At 39.7% G+C, this 19409-nt stretch overlaps 1 protein-coding gene across 8 annotated transcripts in view; it reads right to left on the bottom strand.

The window, feature by feature from the left end:
* Nucleotides 1–19409, bottom strand: part of ADGRB3 (adhesion G protein-coupled receptor B3) — a 643293-nt gene that overhangs the window by 111018 nt on the left and 512866 nt on the right. For all 8 annotated transcript variants that reach the window (XM_075063748.1, XM_075063744.1, XM_075063743.1 and 5 more), the window contains 2 exons: nt 1927–2053; nt 176–279 (listed from right to left, as the gene is read on the bottom strand). In XM_075063748.1, the coding sequence (XP_074919849.1) occupies nt 176–279; nt 1927–2053 (231 nt within the window). The remainder of the gene's footprint in view (nt 1–175; nt 280–1926; nt 2054–19409) is intronic.

Below are 19409 nucleotides of genomic sequence, written 5' to 3'. Positions count from 1 at the left end.
CACTAATCGGATTTATTATAGATCAATTGCAGCATGCACTGTATAGCTATTTTGTTAAAAAATGCCTTCTTTTACTATGTATAGAAGATAAGAACATATCTAATGGCATCCTGAACTACTAATTTAATTCCAAACAATTGTGCATTTCCATTCAACCATGTCATCAATTACATACCTCCATAGTGCTGCATAGACAACTGCGAGGGTGATCAAAGCCAAGCATGAGAGACCACTGCCTACTATTAGGGTTACTGAGGGGGCACCAGATGATTCCATGATCTGTAGGTTACAACAAACTACTATGAGAAAAAACCATCTTCCAGGAATTAAAATGCTAGAAAAGAGTAATAAAGGAAAATGCCTAAAACAGCTACTGTATCATAGCCAGCCTTGGTAATATAAGGTATGAAGCACACATGTACTCCTTCTAACTTAATTCCCAATTTGATCCATACACATCTCTGAGATATCTTTAACTACTGATGCCATCCAGAGAGGCCTTAGAGCCTTAAAATGTTTTATTATACCACTACATAATGTTTTGTAAAATAAAACAAATGATGATATTACAACTTAGTAGGGCATCACAATATTAATTTAGTTTTAAAAGGCACCCTAGTTAAAATTAATGTAAATACTTATTTTCCTTGAAAGGTAGAAATATTTTGAAAATAATGTGCTACACAAATAGCTTATTTTATTGACAGCTATTAAATATCATCCGGTACTTTATCCAAGATCTGATTCATGTTCACTGCAGAATTACCAAACTTTAGGACTTTTAATAACTTTGTCTGAAGTCCAGTATTCTCACAAGCTTAGTTTTCTTGGGCCTCTGATCATATAGAAGAAATGACAATGTAAGGGAACACAAAAATATTGTATGCTTCTTCTGAAGAACTTGGAAATCTAGAATTATTTAGTCTGTGCTATTCTGAATTAATAACAGTTGAAAAATAAGTACATGACCTTGAAAAAACAAACTTGCTTGCTGTAAAACAATTAGTCTCAGACATCACTATTATGCATTAGGGATATCTGTGTGTATTTTAAAATTAACATGATATTGGCTAATGCAAATTAAAGGATTTAGACCTAAAAGTTTGGCAAAATATTCTATATGGCTTATCAATATGCCGTTTAAAAGTCTCAAGTAAGCACTGTAAATTACATTGTATCAAGATATCTTTCATCAACCATACAAGAGCTAAGGCTAATGTAGTTTTAGGCCAGATTTTACACAGAAAGTCATGCTTTATTTCAATCACTTTGTTTCCAAACAGCTGAAGCTTAGTGCTAAAAACAATCTCTGATCATACACTTCCAAAAAGAGGAAAAGCAAATAATTGCCCTTTGGGGTTCAACTTCAAAACGATTTGCTTTTTAGACTATTTTTAAATGCAGTAATACCTAGAGTGGTTGCTTCTACATTTTGTGTCACTCCTTTCCATGCAAACTTTGTTATTTTTCTTAAAGATGTCAACAGACATCACAGAAAACCTGTATTAAACAAGTCCAATGCAGATCTGCAATCTGTTTAACTACCTTATCTAGGGTTTTCCTTCTACTAACAGCAATAAAACCTTCTACATACCTCTTGAAAGGATAACACCCTTGAAAAAGGCTGTTAAGTTGATAATCGTTCAATATGAAAGTTTTCGACACATTTGGATTACAATTAGAAGGCTTTCCTATAAAATACTGAGATGGAAGCCGTCCGAAGTTGACTAGGATTTAGTTATATCACAGAATCTGGAATTCATTTATCTGAGCTACTGTAGATAACAGGAGACTAACAACATTTTGCCAACCTGCAGTATTTAAACAATTCCCCGATGCAACGTCCGAAATCTACCTGACAAGGAAGCTGGACAACAAATCTTCCGCTTTTGCATTAAATCTGGAATTTTTTTCTTTGTTACTTACTATTTCTCTAGGTTGCTGAGCCAAAATGGCGAAGGTAGAGAGGCGATCACATAAGCATTTCGTATGGGATGCATCGGTAAGCACAGTTTTACATCCCTGGGTGGACCAGGTTCCCAAAGAGTCGTTCCTGCAAAGGAGAGAGAGAGAGAGAGAAATCGGGATAATTATGCCTGACGGTCAATTCCATGAAGCGAAAATGCAGTTTATTTGAGAGGAGAGTCTAGGGTAGTTCCCGGACAGAAGAGATCTACTTGTTGTTCATTAGGACTTAATTTAGATGCATCTCCAGCTGTACAGTAATGCGAGGGGAGAGGGGGAGAAAAGGCAGGGAGACGGCTAGGCTGCGTGCAGTGAGCTGTCCAGCGTTCTTCGTGCTGAAACCTCGCCTAGCTCTGTAGAGCCCTCTGCTACCAGCAGCAGCCTGGTGCACGGCCGGCCAGCCACTTCCTAGCCTCATCAGATCACTGCAAAAACTGATCGGGGGTTGGGGGCGGGGGGGAGAGACAGGCTTGTTTCTTTTTCATACCAGCTCTGTCTGTCTCTTGCGCCTTGTTTTGTGGGGTGGTCGTTAGTGTTGTCTCTTTTGTGTGCGTGGTTAGTTTAAATGCAGATGGCTTTAAAATGTCTGTCTAGGTTACACTGGTTGCATTGGAAGATGCCGGATCTTCTGCTCTTCTGGCTATTTTTGTTAAGGGTGTTTTTTTTAAAACGATCAGCCTTGGAAATTTCACCCTGGAAACAACAGCATCAGATGCCTCCGACTATTGCCTTTGCCTCAGCTCCAGCAGAGGGACGGATTTCAGCACAGCAGCCCACAACATCGCCAAGAGACACGAGTTCGCCCTCCAGACATCGCTCAGCCCAACTCACCTTTCCCCATCTCCGTGCCCCCCTTCCCTGTTTATTTGGGGGCAACAGTACCGAGCTAACCCCAAGCCAAAGGGGTCGTTTTAATAGTACTTTCCACCCTCCACGCCCCCCCGCAAAGACTAAACCAGCCTCCGATTTAATTAGACATTCAAAATGCTCAAATCCACCCCAGCTGAACAATAAAAATGGTATCGACCCACGTTTTCTTTGTGCGGACAGCGAGAGAGAGGGGAAAACCCCAACTCCCCTGCCTGTGAAACGCAGGAGAAAGGGCTCAGTTTCAACTAAATCAAACCTGTTATCTTTACGTAGGTCATATTTAGAGAATAACCATTGGACTTCTTCCCCCTCATGTCTAGGGATCAAATGGAGACACTGCAACTAGTAACAGCATGTGTTGTCAATTCTTGTCTATTTCACTCTAGGTCACTAAATGACTTGAAATGAGAAAAGGAAACAGGAAGACATGGAGCGGGGAGGAGGGAAATAACTACGTTTAATTTTCATTCACCAGGATCACTCTTCTGTTCATCTCTTCTGCCTCTGATAACCCACATGGGTGTGATTTCTCCAAGCCAGGGCCCTCAGGAAGTGGAGATTTGTGATTCCTAATTCCCATTCAGAGTAAAATTCACACTCTTCCACCTTGGCATCTTACACCACTAGCTTTTTCAGTGCCCAAAGGCAACACTTGTATCATATTCCCTTCAAATCAGTTTCACATAAAAAATAAACACAGACACAATGGAGGAATCTCAGATGAGAGAAAATCACCAAATCTCCAACTACTAAAGCCTTCCTTTAGTAGCCTCTATTCACACATTGTCCCTTGCACAAAGCCAAACAATACTATACCAACATCCACTTTAAAAAATGCTCATACATTTTATTTAAACTATAATAAATTCTGAAACATATCTTCCGGTTCACCTTACAATTTTATTTTATTAGATTTCCTTTCTCTTATTTTATTGTGGCACACAGTTAAGGCCAAATGAAGTACATTTATCTGAGCTGATTAAATATTTAAGACAAATGATAGCTTAAGAGAAATTGACATGTTTTTTAAAACACAAGGACAGTATTATTCACTCTGAATTTAGTACACTCTGAATTTAGTATACTGAATTTAACCTGTGTTTTGCATGCACAAAGCATCCATTTAACACTAAATCTTTCAAGATTGTTTCCAATGAATAGCACTAGTTGAGTTATAATAATAATAAAAAAACTTGTAGACAGCTATATAGACCAATTCTATTTAAAACAAAATAGCCCTGATTCTGATCACAATTAAACAGGTGTAAATCAGGACACTCCCTTTAATCAGTGGGTCTGATTATGCTTTCAGGAGATAAAGTCACAAATGAGTTGAACCAGTGATTCCAAATGGCTACCAATAAAACCACTATGTCACACCGAACCATCATGCATTCTATATATGTCACATATTTCACAAAAGAACGACACTAGAAATACTTTAAAGATTTAGGCTAGGATTTTTCAAAAGTTCTCAGTGCTGGCCTAACTGCTCCTATTGAACTCAAGAGTAAAACTCCCATTGATGTCAACAGTAGCAAACTTTGGCCAATCTGAGCACTTTCAAAAATACCACCCGTACCTTTTTTCTCTCTTTTGATGCAGGATTGTGAGATATTGAAATTTAAACTATCACATATTCAATATTGCCCTTCTTTCACCTCTTTATTTTTGGGGGAGAAATTCTACTTTTTGATGACAGCGAGACGCATTTCCGTGGCAGGTTGATTATTTTGAGAATGATGGTTGTTTGAAGCTGTTTAGAATGTCAGCCTAAGTCCCTCAGGGTAGACAGAATATAATACATCAGAAACAATTATTTTTACTATTTAGTAACTTTCCATGCAATTTTATATGATATACTTAAAAATATTCTCATTCTGGAAACAATGGGGCTAGTGGCTTAGATTTTGAAATGGGACTTTGTATGGTAAAATATTATGTAGGGGCATTTTTCTATAGTAAGATTAATTCTCAGAGGCACAACTGACAAAACTGATAACAGACTGATGATTGGGCCACATCTGATGTGCTAGCAACCACATTTTGCTTACCTTACTTTTCTTGGTATCATGACACAATCTACTCACTTATTATTGATATGTTTTGTTGAAATTAAGGGTACAAATGTCCTATTAACTGCAGTGCTATTTTCTCTACATAAAAAAATTATAAAATTCTGCAGTGGTACTGCTGTCAAAACTACTCACTTAACAATGGACTTATCACATAACGTACACCAACTACCACAATATTCTACTCAGAGTCCTGGCTGATAATACAAAATAGGATGGGTTTATTATGGGCCAGCTTATTTACTGTTGGTCCACACTGGTAAATAGAGAGATCAATAGAACTATCTGCCTGGGTAATTGATCACCAATGTGAACAAGGGGTTTACAAGCTGGCCCTGTGTGTGATACTTTAGCAATGTGTTCAATGGTGGATAGTTGTGTTTTAAGGTAGGATGAGGAGCCCTTTACATTGTTAAATACAAAAAAAATCTATGTTACTTAAATAATATGGTGCACAGTTCAGTGCTTAGAAGTTAAGAAATGCCAGAACTAAGGTAGCTGACGACACCTTAATTCATCCCCTTGTACATATGTTTTATGATACAGTTTTTAATTACACGATCATATACTATTTTTTCCACAGGACCATTGCCTCATTCACTGCTCATACAGAGACGCATACTTTTCCTTCTTGGTTTCACAATTAGATACTGCAGCAGAGGAACGTTGGAACTCAGGAATACTGGGTTTAATTCTATGTTCTGCAGGGAAATGTGTTGTAGTGGCTAGAGAACCATTTGTATCTGTCCACACCTACTTTGTGCACTTATCTCTCCCTGAGCTCCTATCTCTGCTCCCTCTGATTCTAGGTGCTGCTGGTTCTATCAGCCTTTTTTCTGATCTCTGCTCTTAACCCCTTTTGCATTTCAGTTAGAAAGATTCCTCCTCCTCGACACGGCTTTGATATTAGCAGGAAGAGCATAGACAGCACAGGAAAGAGTCTCCCTGCTCCAGTTCTAGTGTCCAGCACCATAGTGACCCCTGGCAACCAGGAGGAGCAACAGCAGGGAAAGTCCTGCTCAGCCCCTAGAATGGCACATGCTCAGTCAAGCTGTGGGATGGAACAGGCGCATTCTGGTTGATATGTAGGAGCTTTGTGGGGAGGAGCATACTCACTACAGAAGTAATGCTCAGAAAATAATGCTGCCACACCATAACAAAACTCTCCTGAGCACGTGCAAACTACAATCTTTAGAAGCTTATCTCTTGGTCAAATTTTGACAGAAGTTCATAGGGATGGCAAAAGGCATTTGAATTCCCTGTCACTACAGCTTCTCAGTGAAATCATTTTTTGAGGTTTTTAAGGCCAGGCTTGACAAAACCCTGGCTGGCATGATTTTGTTGGGAATTGGTCCTGCTTTGAGCAGGGGGGTGGACTAGATGACCTCCTGAGGTCCTTTCCAACCCTAATATTCTATGATTCTATGAAACTTTTAACATGGACAAAACAACATATTTTCCTCTAACCTCTTACTCAGAAATGGCTGGGCTGCTTTTGCTGAAATTGGAAAACGAAACATAAAGAAACAAATGCCACTTTGGCCTGAAGCAGACACTTGGCATGGAAAATTTCACCTGAAATGGTTAAAGTTTGACAAACTTATAAGCAAATGAAAACAGAGTCTTATAATGGAAGGTGTTGGACAATCTAAACTGTGGATATTGCTACTAGCTGCACCTATAATATTATATTGTATGATTGTTGCTTATATTAATGTATGTAACTTTCACTGATCATTAAATAGGTGCCCATGGAAGTTTATAAATTGAAATAAAGAAATATACTGCTTTTGATTTTTGCATCAACTCTTACTATCAACTGAGATCAGTGCACATACAGATAAGGCAATATTTGGTCTTTAGGTCTAGATTCTGCCTTTTCAGTGTATTCTTCATAAAGGGTGGTATGTAGTTGTGAGAAGCACAGGTAAGGAATCATACTTCAGAACTGTGATCCTTCCCTTGCTCCAGAAGAGTTTATGGTTCTTACAAGTAGTAAATTACTACTTCCCCAAAGCTGTCCAGCTGTGCTGGCTGGCAGGTTGGGAAGAATAGAGCCAAGGCTCCACTCACTCACCAATCCTCCCAACTCCCACACTGTCTTAGGCTCAGAGAAGCCACAGAGACACTTGGGAAGTATATACTTCCCCTTAAACCTTTGCATGTCCACACAGACTTCATGCACATAATGGGGCATGACTTCGTGCATGTAATTCTTACTGCGATCAATCTTCTGAATATTAATGGTGTACTACAATCAACTGTAAAAGCAGCAAAGAATCCTGTGGCACCTTATAGACTAACAAACGTTTTGGAGCATGAGCTTTCATGGGTAAATACCCACTTCGTCAGATGCAACCAACTGGGCATCACTATAGGTTTTGCTAGTTGGGAAAAAAGATTAAAGGGCAAACACTACATGCAACAATATTACATAGAAATATTTTTGCAAAATCCTGGAAATTCAGAAGTTTATTTTCATGTAATTTATAAAAACGACATTATGGAAACATCAAAATGAAAGTAAATATGTTGGACAAAAACATCTAATACCACATATTGCCCACTGAGCTTGTGGGAGGCAAAAAAAGGTAGAAACCCCTGAGAATTTTGTTTCCTTGCTGATCTCTAAATTGAAAATGAATTCTATTTACATTTTTTTTTTGAAAAACAAATGTGCACCTGGACTGGAAACCAAGTTTTAGTCCAGTGTGGTTTGAAACAGATGAGATACTAAACCCTGAAAAATAGGATTTGTAGGAGAAACACTATAATAATAAGCATATGTTAATTGTTATACTCACTCTGTAATAATTCCTGACCACCCTTTCGCACAAAGTATGGTCCTAAGTAAAACACAGCAGCTTTGATCATTCCTTCCACTACTATGCACAATAGACAGTCAGATGCATCTAAGCTGGAGCTATGGAAGAAGGGAGTAATGACTCCATGGCATGATCCCACAGATGTACTTCTGCAGCTACAGCACAGAGCTGGAGCACAGCAGAAGAGAAAGAAATGAGGTGAGGGAGGATGACCACTTCTTCATATTTCTTGGGGTCTGGGAAACATAAGATATTACCGATCTCCTTAATATTATCTTATTCTGACTATTTGATGATTTATCCCCTGATAGGAGTTTGGGAGCAGAGATCAATCATGATAGAAGGGAAATATGGCTCTGGAAGCAACTGTGCTGCTATGGAATGGGAAAGGGCTGACTTGGGCAGCTATGAAGAGGATATACATGGATCTCGAGCCATGAATGGGATTTGAGAGCCTGTCTCACAAAGTATGGGGAAGATAACCCCTGCCATCTGAGGAAATGAGCTGCAGAAAAAGTAAGGGATTGAAACTCAAGGAGTTTCCTGGCCCCTGCTTGGTAATTCCCATATGGTACAGGATGGTACAAGTCCATTGTTATTAAAGTTGTGGGAACCCATGTTTGTTTATACATAACGTCAACAAACTATGGAACAGAACATTCCTCCCCTACTGTTAGCTGAGGGACACACACCTGTGCAAGGAGCACTTGATTCATAGTATTGTCTCTTTCCCTGCCAGGGTCTCTACAGAAGCTCCTCTACAAGAATTGCAGGAAGTCAGGACCTCACACAAATTTGGGGAACAGAAACATCAGCGCAGAAGACTAACAACTTTCCATGGCTTCATCTCTGACTAAACTTGTAGATTTCCCTGTAGAAAGTTGATCTGGAGTTAATTCTATGCGTTTCTGCTACATGCATGCTGCCAAGGGGAGGAGGGCAACATGGGATGACTTCGCCCTACTTGTGAGATCTAGGGTTTCCTTTCCCAGGATGAATAGAGGTGGAAGGTTGCACTTCCTTTCAACTCTATTCCTTCCCAAGTCAGTCCCCCCTGAGGGAATGATTGCAAATAAATTAGCGTTGGTCAAAAAGGAGGAAAATATTTGTAAAAAATTCTCTTTGTTTTTGTGGAAACATTTTGAAATTAAGTGTTTTCTGACCAGCTTTATTGCCAATTCCACAGAATAATTTCTTACCCTCTTTCCTGCTTCCTATTGTTTTTCTCCACATAAGGAGATGATCTGGACATGAGAGTATTGGTCATTATTCTCTGCTCTGATTGTTGCTTCTGTTACAAAACACTTTTGCTGTGTTTGTTGAGAGTGAAAAGGAGAGTATATAAAATACCCAATAATGCTTAATATTGTGCTGAAGAATCAAACTACAGAGAGATCACATTACTATTTTGTAAACAAGTACTCTCTGTGTTGATGCTGGGTGATCAGGCTCATTTGTGGCTCTTTATGGTAGAGATTTTGCTTGTTATTTCTAACCTATGTGGCAAACAATAAAAGAGTCATGTAAAGAGTCTAGCTGTGTTAAAAGGAATCTGTTCTTATTTATATTTTCAGTGTTGAGTTTAGTAGTATTTCAGTTGTGATAGAAATAACACATTAATTAAATCAATGTTATACATTACCATTACAAGATATTCAGTAGAAGGCAAAAATATGGGGGTAATATTAATAATACAGTGTTTATGTTAAAACAGGACGTAGGATTGGATGGAATCACCTGAATTACTGAGTCCAGTTCCCTGCTATTACAGGTAACCACTTCATACAATTCCTTTCATAAGCATATCAAGTTCAATCTTAAAACCAGTTAAGTCGTTAGCCCCCAGTATTCCTGTTGGAAGACTGTTCCAGAACCTCATTCCTTTGATGTTTAGAAACCTTCTAATTTCTAGCCTATATTTATTCATGTTCAGTTCTCATGAATGTATTCATGACCAGTTTATACACATGTTTCTGTGTTCAGAGTTTTATGATCATTTTTATTAGCTTTACTCTTCACAAAATAGGCATAAGCTTTGGTAATCATTTATTCAGATTATATAAATAATTTGTACAGATTTATTATGAGCTAGAAGAAACTTTGAAAACTGATATTTTCCCTGTGACCAACCTGAGCAATCTGTCAAATGTTACCATTATTTACAAGTATCCCTAGCATAAGGGACCCCTGTTAAAGAGCATATTGCCAGGGGCTTAAAAAGATGAGGTCATAAGTTCTTTGTGGAAATTAAAAATGGAGGGTTTGTCTAAGGCTGCAGAATAGCAGTAGCTTTTCCTTATGTTTTCTTCCAAATGACAAGGAGAGGAGCAATACAATCCTGTAACTGTTATATTATTATTAAACATTTTCAGGCCAGATATGCACAGCATGGAGGGGAATACATGTGAATGAGACTGGAGTGGGTGCAGAGCGAAGGGCAGAATAGTTGTTAGGTGGTGGTAGTTCATTTAGAGTCTGACTCAAACTCCCTTATTGAAGTCAATGGAAAGAATTTCATTGTCTTCAATGGGTGTTAGATCAAGACATATGTGAACAGTGTATGTTAGGGTCTGTGATGGATTACCATCTGTTCCGAAGGTCATTATAACAGCATCAGCATCATCATTAGGTTTTAGAGTTAACACCTTTTCGAGTTCAACCTTCACAGTGATTGAAGCTCAGAGTCATTATTTCAGGTGGTCTGCAGACTTAGGAAGATGACAATACTTCGGTGACACTTGGTTTACAATTGGAAGGCTTTCTTCACAATCAAAGAGGCAAGAAACTTTCTTAGATACTGCTGACTCTGACTATGCCTCATGAGTCATGTGAATACATCAAGCAAGCTAATGTGTCTGACACCACTGAGCTATATAATGCTAAATTGTATGCCATATATAAAGTGTACAAAATGTGTGAATTACGGTTGATGAGAAAAACTAACAGTTTACAGCCCTGATTTTTTCTGTTTATAATATCAAGTAAAACACTGCAGTGATTTTTTTTTTGGCATATTTTGGGGGCAGTGGTGGGTAATCAGCTGAACATGAACTCCCAGAGGCCTAAAGGGCTAATGCAATGCTTGGATGCATAAACAGGGGAGTCTTGAGTAGGAAAGTTATTTTACCTCTATATTTGGCATTCGCGTGACAGCTGCAAGAATACTGTGTCCTGTTCTGGTGTTTACAATTCAAGAAGGATATTGATAAATTGGAGAGGATTCAGAGAAGATCCATGAGACTGATTAAAGGATTAGAATACATGCCCTTACAGTGATAGGCTCTAGGAGCTCAATCTATTCAGTTTAACAAAGAGAAGGTTAAGGATGACTTGATGATAGTCTGTAAGTATCTACATGGGGAACAAATATTTAATAATGAGCTCTTCAGTTTAGTAGAATAAGGTATAACATACTTCATACATTTTTATCAGTGAGGGTAATTAACAACTGGAACAACTTACCCAGGGTCTTGATGGAGAATCCATCAATGACAATTTTTTTTAAATCAAAGTTGGAGGTTTTTCAAAAAGGTACGTCCTAGGAATTATTTTGGGGAACTTCCATGGCTGATGTTTTACAGGAGATCAGACTAGGTGACCACAATAGTTACTTCTGGCCTTGAAATCTATGAGTTTAACATTTTACAGTTTTTAAACAGGAGACAAAAAAACCTCACTGATCACACAGCCAAATAAATGTATATTTAGAGCAGATTCTCTCATGTGCCAGAGTTCTGCTCAGCATCAGGGAGAGATGGATGTTAGAAGCATACCATTATGACTCTATGATTCTCTGGAACAGGGACAGTCCCAGCCCTGATATCACTTAAGCTGGTCAACACTGACACTTAGGTCAACCTCCATAAATTTCTCAGGGCTGTGAGAAACTTAATGCCCTATGTGACATAGTTATGTTTACCTGACCCCCACTGTAGATGCAGCTACGTGGATGGAAGAATTCTTGGAGGGGTGGATAAACTACACTCGATGGGAAAACACATCTATTGCTGTAGTAAGTGTCTACACTATGGTTCAGCACTGCTGCTGTAGCACTTGCAGTGTAGACATACCTTTAGAGCTGCTGTCACTGTCATAAGGTCCTTAATGGAACTATGTTAGCAGAGGAAAGGTGTAATGTAGCACAAATAATAACCTCCCACACCCCTTTAAGGCCCTATCTAGCCTGGGAAAATGAAATATAATTAGCAAACATACTAGCTAACATGTTGAGACATTGTTCAACCCTACATTGCATCTACTTTAGAGAATGGTGGTTGTTTAAGAATGTGTTAGCTAATGATAAATCCTAGAAGTGTGGTTAAATACCACGGTCTTTGTCTATACTAGACAATTGGTGATATCGGAAAATGTCTCAGTTAACATGTATTAGCTAATATGTTGGCTAAGTACACTTCGTTTTCCTAGTCTAGACAGAGTGTAAGGGGCAGCTTATCCCTGCAGCTCTATAGCTGGCAAACCCCTCTGACCAGTATGTAGAGGGTGATGCTAATGCCCCACCTACTTTTCTCCTTTTCCTGCCTCCCTTTTAGAGAGGTGCTTCTGAGGGAAGCAACTCAGTAGCAGCCCGTTACCTCCTGGGGTGCAGGTACTGTGATTCTGGGCATCTCTTCTGTGGGCTTACAAAGAAGAGGGCTTTACTCATCTTGTCTCACAAATGTACAGCTGCATAAGGACTGGCAAATATTTAGCTCTAAATAATTAATAATAATAAGTTCACTTAAATTATATAGTACCTTTCATCAGAAGGTCTCAAAGCACTGTATAAAGGTGCATTAGTAGTATTAGCTTCACTTTGAAGATGAGGCTCAGGGAAGTTAAGCATCTTCCCCATGGTCACACTGAGTGAGGGGCAAAATAAAGATGGGCAGGTAGGTTTCTTCTTGTTTATAACAATAGTGTAACTATTTATACCCAATTTTCATATCATATATGTGATTTCTGCAGCTTCAAATTATAAGTTAGTGGTTTGAGCATTGGTCTACTAAACCCAGGGTTGTGAGTTCAATCCTTGAGGGGGCCATCTAAAGATATGGGGCAAAAATCTGTCTGGGGGTTTGCTCCTGCTTTGAGCAGGGAATTGGACTAGATGACCTCCTGAGGTCCCTTCCAACCTGATATTCTATTCTATGATTCTTAATATTATATACCTGACCAATATATATAGTAACAGTATGCAGTTTGTGGCATGGAATCAGCTTTTCTCACTGGAGTGAAAGGCATATCACTTGCTCTCTTTTTGTCTGTGACCTGCTTCAGTTGAAAATTCAAAGTCTAATATACTTTCACTTCAGTGAGACATAATGCTACAAATAGAAACTGCTGCAACCTCTTCTTATATCTCGCCAAAGTAATTTACATCCTCATGATACATGACGTTTTGAGAAGTGCAATACCGTGAAGAATACAATTAATTTATGTTAGGTTACTTACATTATATTTGGATTTCTTAATACAGGAGGTTTATTATCCAGGATATAGTTCCCAGAACCTACATAATGAGGAGCATAATGCATTCATTGTCTGTGTACACACAGTATCCCAGGGAGTGTCATAAATCTACTTCATGTCACTGTGCATTGTGTGGGCCTATTGACTTCAGAAGAGTTGCATCAATGTAACTCACATCAGAATCTGGCACTATATTTTGATTTCTGAGACAACTCAATGATATCTAAAAAAAAATCTCACATAAACAGACATCTTTCGATTGACTATGCATCACAGGAGGCTTATGTGTATTTTTTTTCCCCCAAGGAGGCTAGGGATTGTATGAAATACATGAAATGTTCTCCTGGTACATTATTTTCAGATGGGAGTTTGCAAATAAACTGTTGTGCAGATCTCAAAACTTTCACTTTAAGTCCAATCATACCTCATTTTGGTGCTTGTGATGGGGTATACCGGGCAACAAGTGGTTAAGGTGCTGCTCTGGGCTCAGCCAGCCCCACCCTGCCACACCTGCAAGATTGCAAAGACTGGAAGAGGAGGGAAAAGAAAGCAGAACAGCTCACTTGGCAGCAGACCAGGGAAGAGAGCAGATCTGCAACTTGCAGCTCCTGAGAAAAGAGCTGAGGAAAGGCAGGATCTCTCCCTACAAGAACTGAGGGAAGGGAGGACGTGCTTCAGCTACACCCTGAGAGTGAGGCATTCCCTCCCTCCCCCACATGGACTCAATTTTTTATGTTAATTCCCCTTGTTTTGTTTAGGGCCTCCCCTGGCAGGGGAGAGACAGGCTGAGGATCAAGCCATAGGAGAAGGCATCCACTGCAGTGCCCAGAGAGAGGAAGCTGATGCCACACATGGCCACAAGGAGGTGCCAAGTGGTGACCTGATCCCCTGCCATAAATGGATGGTAAGAAGTGGCCAAGGGAAGGCAGCCTTAAGGAGCCCCTGGCTGTCATACCTTTGATAGCCCTCACAGGGCTCGAGGCCAGAGCATGGTGGAGTGGGAGGGTCCCCACTACAATTTGAAGAGACTGAGCCCTGACCACTAGGCAATGCTCTCCATGAGCAAAAACCATTATAGTGCTCTTTCAGCCTATGCACATTGGATATCTATATCTGACCAGAGCATTCTTCCTGAAGGACAACAATACTGCTCTTAATCCCTGAACCCTAGCACCCGTGTTTGGAGATACAAGATCAGAATGAAGCCTTTAATGCACAGCGCTAAGGTCCAGATCCACAAAGGGACTTAGGCACTTAAATCCTTGATTTAGGCACCACTGTGATCCACAAAATGCCAGCTCAACCCAGTAGGCACCTAAAACCACTTGGTATCTAAATTTGCATTGTAAAAGTCCCTTAGGCACCTGTGTGTCTGCCTCTGAGCCCACACAGTGCTAGCCTGAGCCACAGTATGATCCTCAAACCAGGTGAAGTTAGGCAGGGCAACATGTACCTTGCCTCCAAGGCTGATCTATTAGCTTTAAACATGCTCAACTCCATACAAAATAGCTAAGGGGAAGGCAGCTTTCCTTGTAACTTTTAACCCAGTGGTAAGGGAACTCAGCCAGGATTGGGGAGATCCCAGTTCAATTCCCCCCTTCGCTTGATGAGGAAAAGTGATTTAAACAAGTCTGTGCCATCTCTCAGGTCAGTGCCTCTGTTGTGGGTTGCTTTCATTCTCTCTTGTTGAAGCTGTTCCACTTTCTTTATATACCGGTAATTAAATAGGCATTGGACCAGAGAACTAGTACAAATATATCTATAGTCCAGTGAGTAGGGAACTCAGCTGAGAGGTGAGACATCCTTTCAAAGGAATTTGAACCTCACCAGGCAGAGGGGCAAATTGAACAAGGATCTCTTACATCCTAACCACTGGGCTAAAGGTTGAAAGACAGCCTCCCTTACTCCTCCCACAAATGTTTCGTGTGGACTTAGGTGCCTAATGTGTCCAACTCCAAGACAGGGCTTTCCAGCAGTGGAACCCACACACAGACAGGCATCTCCCACACGAGGAGTAGTGTAATTTTGGGGCAGAAAGTCCACCATGTCAGAGAGAAGAGGAAACATTTTTGTAAACATTTAACACTTAACACTTTTTTTGGGAACACCTCTGTCCTCGGCCTCAGCTATTGGCTAGCTTACGTGGCTCCATGCATAACATGATGGTTTTTGTGGATCACATTCTCAGATGCCTCTCTCTCGTCAAGCATTGTATAGGAACCATAGGTATATAACCCAGGGTTTGTGGATTCCATTGGGTGGCTATGCTCCTTAAAGTTAGGGCAGGTCAGAGATCTCTCCCATCGGCTTAATAATTCCACCTCTGCGAGAGGCAGTAGCTATGTTGGTGGGAGAAGCTCCCCCACCATCATACCATTGTCTACATAGGAAGGGGGTTAAGGTTGGTGGTGTGGATTTTTCACACCCCAGGGAGACATAGTTATACCAAAGTACATGGCCCTAGGCACTGCAAAGTCTCAGTCTCTTTGTGGATCTGGGCCTAATAGTTTCACTGTTGTAAGTAAAGCATTTCCTGATTCTTTGACTTTATAAATCAGGGATGGAATTTTCAAAAGCGCTCAGTGACAGCCCAACTCCCATTGAAATCCGCAGGAATTTTATCACTGAGTTTAGTGGGAGCAGATTGACACCAACAGTCAGCATTTTTGGAAACCCAACCTGATGTTCTCAATTAGATGCATCTTCTCTTCCTTTGCTGAGCCGTTGTGTTGTGTGCTTTGTAACACACTTGTTGTATTTTCCCTAAGAATGGTGCCATTCACTGGCAAAGTCATTAATCCAGCACCACACTGTGACATTACATCACAGCTGTGCACAGGGACTGGTACAGAGCTCTACCATTAAGATGGGAGCTCAGGGAAGGATAGTGCCATAGAGGATTTTTCTGGGATGCAAGATGTATAAATACAGATGCTCTGTATGCTACATACTCCATACATGGTGGCATTATCTATGTGTTAAATTGATGGGCCATATGATGAATGCGTTGGTGCCTCCCCTGCTCATGACCCACTAAGTTATCTCCCCTTCGACTTATCCTTACAGCAGCTCCAGACAGACACCTTTAAAAAACATTAATTGTTTTAAAAAATGTTCCTTCCTCTTTACACCCAAATTAAACCTCCTTGAGGTCTAGAATGGACAAGTTTTAATCCTGGCTCTGAAACATCTTTTCTGTACCTAAAAATATCACTGCTTTAAAGTCCAATACCTTGCAGTCATGCAGGGCTGGAGGCAGTAGCTTTGTAAAGGGAAGATTGTCAGATTTCCAGTTGGACACACAGCACTTGCTTCTAACCCTGCAGGTCTGTATGATCAAACTTTAAAGTCATGACATTTTAAAGAAACTGTATAAGGAAGCTATTTTACTGGAATATTTTTAGGTCATTTTAGATTTTTTTACTGCTCTGTTCTTATTGGTAACTCATTTACAGGTGTGGGGATACAAAAAGAGTCCCAGCAAGATACTTAAAAATCCCTAAAGTATTCTTTCTCTCTCTCTCTCTCTCTCTATGATACATTCATGCAAAAATTATAGCATCAATATAAAGTTAAAATGGAGTATTCAAGAACTCAGAGTCAGGGAATATGGAGCCTTAAAATACAGGATTTCTTTGGGCCCAATTCATCTCCCATTAAAACCAATGGGTGATTTTCAGCTGATTTCAGTGCTAGTTGAATTATGTCACCTTTCACTGTAAGTTATTTATTAATTAATACAATAAATGTGATACAGCACAAATTGGAATTTCTTACACAAGCTTATACATAGGAAGTACATACAATATTCAGACAAGGATTTTAAATCTCCAGGAAATCTACCAAACAAGACAGGTTTGGAAAAAAAATCAGTTTAGTAATTTTAAAGTATGAATATTTAAAATTGCATGGTTAAGAATTTGAAACATTCCCAAATTTGACATGAATTACACAATGAAATGATACCGAGTTTGAGGTGCTTCTGGGTTTGAGATGGCCCCAGGTTTTTAAACCACACAAGATTTGCACTGATTTAAACAAACAGAATGAAACATTTAAAACTCACTGATTTTGACAAAAATAATATCTATTGCAGGAATTGGCAACCTTTGGCATGAGGCCCGCCAGGGTAAGTACTGTGATGGAGGGGGCCGGTTTGTTTACCTGCCATGTCCACAGTGAGGGCTGCAGGAAGTGGCACAAGCTGAGCGATGTGCTGGCCACCGCTTCTTGCTGCCCCCATTGGCCTAGAGCAGTGAACCGGAGCCAGTGGGAGCCGTGATCGGCCGAACCTACGGATGCGGCAGGTAAACAAACTGGCATGGCCTGCCAGAGGGCTTACCCTGGCGGGCTGCTTGCCAAAGGTTGCCGATCCCTGATCTATTGAACTGATTTTCTTCAAACAGGGTAATCTTAACTCTGAGACAACTTTGTCTATGAGACAGTCTCATTCCAGAACTAACATTTTTAACTTAGTAAATGAACTAAAAATGACCATACTTCTGCTTTGCCTTTTGTAGGCTCCAGTTCAGCAAGGTGTGTAAATATATATATAACTTTAAGGCTCTGAGTAGTCCCACTGATTTCAATAGGTTTACTCACATGCTGAAACTTAGCTGCATGCGTAAGTACCTTGCTGCATCAGAGCCATAATGTTTTTCATCTCACGGTCTGAAAATATTAATGAATTAACTCTCAAAATACTCCTTTGAAGTAACGAAGGATCATTAGCTAGATTTTACAGGTGATAGAATTTCATGGCCTGGGTAATACAGCAGATCAGACTAGATGATCACAGTGGTCCCTTCTGGCCGTAAGTCTGTGTGTATGAAGCTGAGGCACAGAGAAATTCATAGCCATATTTACAAAACTGTGCAAATAGAAATGAATGCAAACCACCACATGCTATCTTGGTAATTGTTCATTCAAATTACCAGTTTTGTAGATCTCGTTGATACTTAAAAAACCCAGACAAAATCCAAAACTGCATATACAGTATTGTAACTTACTAAATGGAAGGGTGCATAAAACATTCCAGTTTGTAACATATATTATATTAGCAGACAAACAATTATAATGATATACAGAGATTAGTTTTTCAGTTCTGAGATATTTGGGACTGGAACAGTTTCTTACTGCTTGTATGTGTTTGCACAGCACCTAGCAATCTAATTGGGGCTGTTAAGGTGCTACTGAAATGCAAAAAATAATAATGTTGCCATCCTTAGCAGAAGTCACCTGAGACCCACCACTCAGGATCAAAGCCACCTGTTATTGTTTTCTGAGTAGCCAAGAAAATATATCCCTTAATTTTTATTTGGCAATCATGTATCAATAGATCAGAGATTAGAATATTCATATCTGGTTAACACCTAGTCAACCAGTTAGTACTAGCCACAGTAAATTTATCCCTATTTAGCAGATTTCATGCTAATATTGTCTCACTTAATAAATAGTCATTACCATTCCCTGTTATTGGGCTAACTCAATATCTTGGGAGACATTCTGGCAAAGCCCCTAGCCTGATTCAGCATGTCTCAGTAAAAATTATATTCTAATATTTTTATATGCATGTCATAATTCATCCCCAAATAGATTCCTTGCAATACCAGACACCTGAAGTAGCCACTATGGATGTAGTTATACCAATAAAACTAGGACCTACATCTGCAATTAGCAGTGGTGCAGCTGCATGCGTGCTACCAATGGGGGAAGCACTAATGTGTAGCTGCAGCTCAGGCATTTTTATTACAGTGTCATCACGAAAACCGACATGATGGTAAAAATGCCTGTGTCTGTTTAAACCAGCACATGCATTTCAACTTTGGTAGAAGCTACTGTAATATTATACTAACTCTTCTAGTGTAGGCAAGGCTAACAGTGCAGGGTAGCAAGTAGTAGGGGCTCAAATGCTACTGAATAATGGAGTGCGTCAGCAAGAGAGAAGGAAAAAGGGAGATTTTTGTGCAATGATAATACCCTGTCTCTTACCAAAAGCATCATGGGTTCTTTTATGGTTGTATAATGCAGATAGAGCTTCAAATTTTGCAAGTTTGGGCAAAGTTTTTAAAAGCACCTAAGTGATAGAGGAGCACATACCTAAGTCAATTTTGAAAATGAGACTTAAGCTTCTAAGTCACTTAGGTACTTTTGACATTGTTACCCCTTGTCTGAAAAAAGATACTCAATAAACTGTGTGGATGAA

The sequence above is a fragment of the Chelonoidis abingdonii genome, chromosome 3 (assembly GCF_003597395.2).
Source record: "Chelonoidis abingdonii isolate Lonesome George chromosome 3, CheloAbing_2.0, whole genome shotgun sequence".
Lineage (NCBI taxonomy): Eukaryota > Metazoa > Chordata > Testudines > Testudinidae > Chelonoidis > Chelonoidis abingdonii.
Note: the sequence above shows the minus strand (reverse complement) of the source record. Positions and strands in the feature narration are given on the sequence as shown.